The sequence below is a fragment of the Morone saxatilis genome, unplaced genomic scaffold, assembly GCF_004916995.1.
Source record: "Morone saxatilis isolate NCDOM2014 unplaced genomic scaffold, NCSU_SB_2.0 Contig23, whole genome shotgun sequence".
In the NCBI taxonomy this organism is placed as follows: domain Eukaryota; kingdom Metazoa; phylum Chordata; class Actinopteri; family Moronidae; genus Morone; species Morone saxatilis.
Genome location: NW_023339796.1, coordinates 2208762 through 2217087, shown reverse-complemented (window position 1 = coordinate 2217087; position 8326 = coordinate 2208762). Strand labels below are relative to the sequence as shown.

Sequence of the window (8326 nt, the reverse complement as noted above, 5' to 3'; positions counted from 1 at the left end):
CTCTCTCTCTCTCTCTCTTACTGTATATGGTCACAGAGGCTCAGGCCTGCTGTTTCTATACACACACTCCCTCTCCGTGGGAAGGTGATTTAGCTGAGCAGAGTTGCTCTCTGAGGCTGCAGTTTTATGCAGAGTGTATTTGTGCATTATGTGGCCAAAAGTTTGTAGATGCCTGAACATTTCACCCATATTTCAGGCCAAAACTTTTGGCATTAATCTGCTGCTAGAACAGCTTCCACTCTTCTGGTTTCAGGCTTTTCCACCAGATGTTGAGCCCGGCTGCAGGGATTTGCTCCCATTCAGCCACAGGAGCGTTAGTTAGATCCAACACTGATGCTGGGTGATAAGGTCTGGCTCACAGTCAGTGTTCAAAGGTGCTGGGATGTAGTTGAGCTCAGAGCTATGTGCAGGCCAGTCCTATTCTTCCACACCAAACTGGGAAAACAGTTTTTTTGTGGACTTGGCTTTGTGCACGGGGACAAATACAAGCTGTTGACACAAAGTTGGAAGCACACTATTGGCTAAAGTGTTGTTGTGAGCTGCAGCTTTTAAGATTTCTTTTAACTGGAATTCAAGCTGCATTGTGGGTCTTTTAGGTATAAATAAATGTCTGTTACATTCAAGCCCTTGCCAAAAGAGTTCACACAATGTTCATTAAGCCTATCACGTCCAGGTAAATCTCTTTGAAATTCTCAGTTTCCATTTTTAATTTTTAATAGAAATTATCAATATATAAACAGTGGATGGTAAAAATGTGGCTTCAAACTTGATAAAAAGTCAGTGTAAGACAGCTTCAGACAACCACAACGCTGACGCAAGCACTAAGGGAATATGACGCCATTGACAGGCGACCGGTGAAACGCAGCGTTACCGGAACGAAGGTACAGGTTCAGATAATGAAAGTACACAGCTCAACAACATTTATAAGATCAGTCTAATGTTTTTAGACATTTTTATTGCGAAAATGTTCCATATCATATCTTTAAATCTTGTGTCTGAGGTGACTTTCCCCTGCTTGAGCACTAATATTGAAATGTCCAGTGTTTGAAACCAGAAAGGGCTACCTTTGCTCACCAGTGGAAGAGAAGCAGTCCATCCTGAAAGCGATCGATTAGTTTGCCAACCTCTGGCAACGAGTCACTTGCATTTATTTTTGTTAGCCCGCAGATGTATCTCTCAAACTATACACAGTAAATATATAGTATTTTGCTTCCTTGGATCCCAAAGAGGAGATGTTGAGATAAAGACTTTTTTATTTTATTTTATGGGTTTTGTATTGAGCACTGAGTGTAATAGACTTTGGAAGAGTTTAAATTCTTGTGTTAGTTTGAGTAATTACTCTCACTGCCAGAGAAGGAGATACAAGTTTTGCACTGCAGCTTTAAGACACCAACCAGAAGCCATGAAAAACAGACCAAGAGTCGAGGTGTCCACATATTTATGGCCATATAGTGCAACATATATTGTATAAAAGTATTTGCACCCAAATATTACTGTAAAATCATAAAAGGACGTCAGTGTTTATCTTCCTGCTCATTTGAGTCAAGTTATTGCATAATCCAGGAGTCATTACATCATCTGTTGCTATGGTGACCCAGAGATGTCAGTGTAAGCGCGCAAAGGAGGAATGTATATGTCGACTACCCACAGCGCTCGACTTCAAGGTCAAGTTTAAGAGCGGACGAGCTTGACGTGATTGCAGGGCGTCGCAGAGGGTGCAGCCTGCAGTATGTTTACGTCTGATTGGTAATAATTCATAAGAAGCTTATAGTGAGGTCATACAGCTGTCATCAGGCTGCTGCGTGCATATTTCACAACAATTTAATGCACTTCACTTGGAGATGAATGCAGGGCTGTAGTTGCTGTACCTTACATGGTTCTGACTGTCTGAGCCTAAGACTGCAGAGTCCTTCCTTTTCTTTAATTCACTGCCTTTTCTTTGTTTTTCTGTATTTTCTTCACTTTAAGTTTGTTTGGATTTGGGCTAAATGTTAAAGAAGCGACAGAAGTTTAAAAGTTACATTTCTGTCTGTATTTACTACAGAACCGTTTGTCTGAATCATCGACCGTTGGAAGTTTTTATCTCCCGTCTGGGTCAACCTGACAAAAATCATAACTTTGTCTGTGTGATTCAGGGAGTTTGAAGTCAGACGTTTTCTCACTAAACAGCTTTGATATGAAACATGTTGTCAGGGCCAGTGTGTGTTTCCTCCTCGCAGCGTTAGATCACCTCTCTCTGACCCGGCTCTAACGGCCTGTGGCAACGTCATCCAGAGCCCGGCATGTTATGTGACAGACAGATGAAGGGTGTAGAGGAATATTAGAGCCTGAGTCCTCATTCCTTCCTCAAAAGATCTTCATCCCTCCATCCTCATCAACTGCTTCTTCAATTTTGTCTCTGGTCTAAGAATTAAGACGTTTATTACAACTTGGATATTATTATTGTAGTTTCATAGAACTTCGTATCACATAACATCAGTAAAGCTCATATTATTTACAACTGATAGAAGTGTCACGTTATAAATACTTATATATCATTCTGTGGTTACTTTCAAAATAAAACTAGCTGAGGTCGCAGTAATGTTAAGTTCAGGAAAAGATTGTAGCTAACACATCTGACAAAAACCTCCTTTCCATGCAGACTTTGACGTTTTATAGCACTTTCATTTGTACTTCTGCATATCCGTGAGGCAAAGCGTGACTGTGACACGGTATCCTCTAGTAGATCAGGTGTGAGGCTGAGGCTAACTTCTAATGACTGAACTTTGCTTCCAGGACTGTTTCATTTGAAGAAGACCCATAGAGGTTTTAAGTATGACAGAAATCAGAAACCACGAGGTATCTCAAACCCTAATTAATTACCTAAACCACAATCTTTCTTTAAACCTAAATCTAACCAAACCTGAACCAAAGCTCTGTCAGATCATACATTGTATTTAATTTTTTGGGGCCATCAGTTCAGAGGACACAGTAAAGGTTTTCAGTGTTGAAGGTGTGCCTTTAGAGGTGGACTCCAAACTGATTCAGGGGAGGCTCAGTGAAGGGAATAAAAAAATATGATGTTTGTTGTCAAAAGAAGATCACATAGAATAATAAGTGTGTGATTTATTTAAAGAGAGATACAGTATATTTTGGGTAATTTTACTTAGAGTCAGAAACTAATGAACACCTCAGGAGAGACCATTTTTATGTATTTGGTGTAGTCTGAAGATATGTCAAACAGCAATGTTGGACTATCAATTGTTGAGTGTCTATGGGATCAAAGGATATAAAAGACTTTTCCAAGTTTTGTCTGAGAGGACACAGCTAGACTTTAAAAACCTCTGATGTCGGGGACTTGTCGTCACTAATAACCCGTGTCTGGATGGAAAATGAAAGCAGGATTCAGAGACACTCACTGTTAATCTTGTACGGTCGCTCCTGACCAGCCTGATTGACTGCCTGTCTTACTGACTGACTGTTTGACTGACGGACAGGCCGACCGCCTGTCTCGCTGTCTGATTGGATGGAGATTGCAAACACAGAGCTGTTAGAGTATCTAAGGGAGCAGCTCGATGGCTGACACCTTCATTTCACTTTGACTCGCTCTGTCCAGATAAAATCCCAATTAAGTCAAGGAGGTGGTTGGTAGCTGTGTGTGTGTGTGTGTGTGTGTGTGTGTGTGTGTGTGTGTTTATGTCACTTTAAGAAGTTAGTATGTTAAAGACAAGGTCAGGCCTCCCACCAGTTATCCCTCGTGCCCCAACCTCCCTCAGTGTCTCTCTTTCTCCTCTCAAACTGAAGCATTTGCCAGTTTCTCTTTCTCTCTGCGGGGTAGTTAGATCCCCTACCAGAGATGCTAATTATTGCCATGTGCCTTCCCTTCACGCTACCAGAAACACACACACACACACACAGTCACTGATGACGTCTGTGCCCACAGTTGGTTTCTTGATCCGAGCCAGTTAGTCACATGTATGTGTGTTTAAGAAGGATTTGTCAAGTCAGCCGCGCAAACAGCTTTTTTCCGTGTTCGACAAATCCGCTGCAGCTTTAGCGTCACTCAGGTCGGTTTCATGCATCTCTCACTGCTCGAGTCATACGACGTTTCTTCTTCACTCTGATTTTCTCTGAATTCTCAATGTTTTATTTTTTACTGAGTCATCCTGCAGTCAGAGAAATCCTGAAACTGCTCCACAGCTCATCAGCCGTCGTCTGCTGCTTCAGTTACAGCTGTCACAAAATCACGCTCTGTGTAAGAAAGCACATTTAGGCTTTTTGAGAGTTGTGTATTCGACTGGCTTGCTTTTAATCTGTCGTGAAGCAGTGTTCGCATACAGTGACACACTTGTCCAATTATAGACGACACAGACGTAAAATGAAGTGACACAAACTGTAAATGGCATGAAACATGAGCAAAAAGTGATCAGAAAGGACTAAAAATGTGCATGAAGGTGCTGTTTATCAGCTCTTTTTGCTGTTTTGCTTCATATTCAAGCTAAAATGATCCACTTTAGTAACCGTGTTTTTATCTCTAACTCAGTTTCTTCATATTTAAAGTGTTTTTTATCAGGTCTTTGCCTTATTTTGTCCACCTGTGTAGGAAAATTCAGCGTTTGTAAAAATTAATTCCCAGTATGAGGAAGCACATAATTCCTTAAAGAAACAAAAAATACAGATTTAAAACTTATGTTATGTAAGGGGATTAATGATGAAAGGTCACTTAATGGCAGGAAAAAGTACACTTATGATTCATAAAAGTGCATCATAGATTAAAACAGGAAATATAAATATAGGTCCAGTTGGTCAGCAGCATATTAGGAATTACCTACCTCCTTTATACTTCATATTCTTTATTTCTAGAACATTTTGCTGCATAAACAACTGTGTTTATGTGTGGTTTTATGTTTAGCTTCCCTCAAACTGCCCCTTAAAAGAGGAATATGATATTTTTGACTGAATAAAGAAAGTTCTTATAGGATTTACAAAGATGCAACAGAGTCGAAGTGCTTTTCAAGTTTTTTAATCTTTCATTTTCCACCTATTCTTTCTCCCTTTTTACCTCCAAACTTGTTCTCCTCCTCTTCCCAGCATCTTATCTTTTCCTCCTCTTCCACTTTTTGACCATCCCCCTTTACATTTTCTGTTCCCTCACCAACACAAACTACATCTCCATCTAATACTTTGTTTCTCCCTGCTGCCATTACCAGTTTGATAGATGGCTCTCTAATAGTTCATCTGTACAGAGCGATCCGTCACTGCCACCTTACAAACTGCATTACCCACATATCCCCTCTCTCTTCTCCGCTTTCACACTCACCTGTCTTGCTTACTTCTATCAGCTCTTAAACTCAAACTCCCATGATGCTTCTCTCTTTTGCTGCCTCTGACGTTGTTGCCTTATTTCACCCAGAAAGTATTTGTCATTGTTTGTTTTACTTCACTTGGAGACTCCAAGCTGGGCGGCATAAAATTAATTCAGACACCGTCACTCAAAAACAAGCGCTCACCGCTGGTGTTGCTTTACTTTCAAGTCATTTTCCAGTATTTTCTGGCTCTCTATTCAAAACTTTCTTTGTAAATGCGGCAAACTCCACCCGTCTGGTATTCCCTGGTGGTGAAAACACAACCATTATAGGAGAGCTATTGAATTCAGATGCTTTGTGCTGCGTGGAAATCTGCTGATGGTACCTTTAGGTAGGCTTGATTTATCACTGCACGCGGGGAGATCAGTCAGCAAGTTTTGTGGTGGTTCGTCACGCCGTGAAAGGTGAATTAAGTACATCTGCAGTTCTTTGAGTTCCAAAACGAACTCACGTACACACACACACACACAAGGGGGCCCAAACTGCACCATCTGGTCTTGGTTGAGTGGAGAGGATGACTAAGCATAATGTGACAAGTCAAACAGCTTTCTCTCTGACTGCTTCGTGTTTTGATGTCTGAGATTTCAGCTCTTTGTAGAAAAAAAAACTACATTTTAGTGCAGCTTTATTGTTTCTCTCTGACATTTGTTTCCATTAATTCAGCCAGTTTTAGTCTACAGAATCTTTTAGCCGCAGATATTTGGTTTTCCGCGGGGTGTGAGAAATCTTGATTCGACAATTTGTAATGATGGACGTGCTTTATTCTCTACTTTTCTGTGCTGCAGGCTACATATAAATGTTACATAGAAGAATATGGAAAGTAAATGTCTCCCTCTCTCTCTGTCTCTGGCAGGTGATATCACACAGAAGGGCTATGAGAAGAAGCGATCCAAGCTGATTGGAGCCTTTTTCCCACAAGCGCCAGGTAAAACTGACTCCCCGTGACCTTTTTCATTTGTCCCCTTTAAAAAATAGACAGAGCAACTTTCAGAAATATGAAGAATTGCACCGGATAAATAATAATGAGAGGAAATTTGCTGAAAAACGTCTCATGAACAGACATCACCTAAAGTATAAAATGTTAAAGTCAGAACGGAGTCATTCTCACATAAAAGGTTAAAAAAAACTATAAAATACTCTATTTAAAGGACCAGTGTGCATTCAGTATCAGTTCTTAGCATCTAGTGTTGAAGTTGCAATTACCAGTCATGCCTGTATTTGACGAAACATGGTGGTTCAACATGGCGGACTCCACCATAAGATGACTAGCTCCCTCTGTAGATAAAAACGTCTCATTCTAAAGTAACGAAAACACAACAGGTCTTATATTCAGGTGATTATGCACTAATGAAAACCTACCTATGGATGTTATATTCCATTTCACACTGGACCTTTAACAATGAACATCCCAGCAAGAATAAAAACAATAACAACAACCAAACTCATCTGAATATTCATATTTAGCACATTTGAGTAAACACACAGTTTCAGCTCTGTGATTTCTCTCATAGAAACTGATACACAATGTTTTTTGTACTTTCTGGACTTTGACTAGATATGTGAAACCTCAGAGCAGTGTTTTTTTCTTCTACCTTCATAATTAGACATCCCATGGGAAACGTCTGCATGTCGAGGATGTTTAACCAGGACAGAGTGAAATGACTTTAATTTTGCCAAAACAAACTATTATTTTGGGAATGTGTTGGCTGGTTTTACACAGAGAAAATAATTCTTCTTTTATATGTGAAGGAAGAATCAGTGGTCTTTGTTTCACTGAAAGGACTCTTGCAGGGTTTGAAACTGCAATGCTTCATTTCCAAGAATACCTGTTTATTTATTTAGGTGTTTTTGTCCAATAGACTTCCAACGTGCACTGTGGGGGTCTGGTTTTCTTCTAAAGTGAAACTGGAGAGTTTGGTTTTCCTCCACATAGGATGTGTGTTGATTCTGATCTTCGTACACTTAATAAATCATCACCAGTTGACGTTGTTTTTGGAAACACACCACAGATGGATGTTATTGAGTTAGACCACAAAGGATCTAAAAGTCCATTTTATAGTAAAACACGGCATCAGACTGCTGAGGATGGGACTGTAACGTCACTGGAGACCAGCAGACACACTGGCACTGCCAGAGCTATTACTGGAATACACTGTGTGTGTGTGTGTGTTCATAGGGTTGGGGGGTTGTCAGGAAGTGCATTATGGGAAGGAATGAGGGGTGTGGGATGGAGAAAATGTGTGGTATTCACATCCAGGCCCAGTGGGGGGGTCGTCCCTAGTTCGCTATGGGGGACCGGATGACACACACTCCTCTGTGCTCACCCACACACACACACAGTGTGTGTGTGTGTGTGTGGTGTGTGTGTTTGTGTGTGTGTGTGTGTGTGTGGTGAGCACAGGAGGAGTGTGTGTCATCCTCCCATGACAGGGTAGACGACGGGCCCACTGGGCCTGGATGTGAATAGCCACCACATTTGGTTCTTCCATCCCACACCCCTCATTCCTTCCATAATGCACTTCCTGACAAACCCCCCAACCCTGATGAGACGACACACAAGACACAGCACAACGAGCACGGCAGCACACAGACAGCACACACAAAGAGCGAGTGGTATTCCCAGTAATAGGCTCTGCAGTGTGGCGCGAGGTGTGTCCGTGCTGCTGGCAGTGACGTGTTACCTCCCAGTCCCCTAGCACGTTGAGTGCCGTGTGTTACGTATAAAGCAGAGGCTTTTAAGTCCCGTTTGCGTTGGGGTGAAGCTTCAATAACCAGTCCATCGTTGGGTGTGTGTTCCCAAAACAAGGCAGGCAACGTGCAGGCTGTACTGATTACTTAAAAAGTGTCGAAGATCAGAATCCACACAGTCTCCTATGTGGAGGAACAACCATCAACTCCTCCAGTTTCACCTGTTAGAAGAAAACCAACCCCCGCATAGTGCACGTTGGAAGTCTATTGGGACCAACAAAACTTAAATATAA

The 8326-nt window shown here is 41.4% G+C and overlaps 1 protein-coding gene across 1 annotated transcript in view; it reads left to right on the top strand.

Annotated features, from left to right (window-relative positions):
- Positions 1-8326, top strand: part of LOC118335231 (disco-interacting protein 2 homolog C) — a gene marked incomplete in the record, with an annotated part of 203921 nt that overhangs the window by 100069 nt on the left and 95526 nt on the right. The window contains 1 exon segment of the mRNA XM_035671466.1: positions 6199-6270. Within this exon segment, the coding sequence (XP_035527359.1) occupies positions 6199-6270 (72 nt within the window).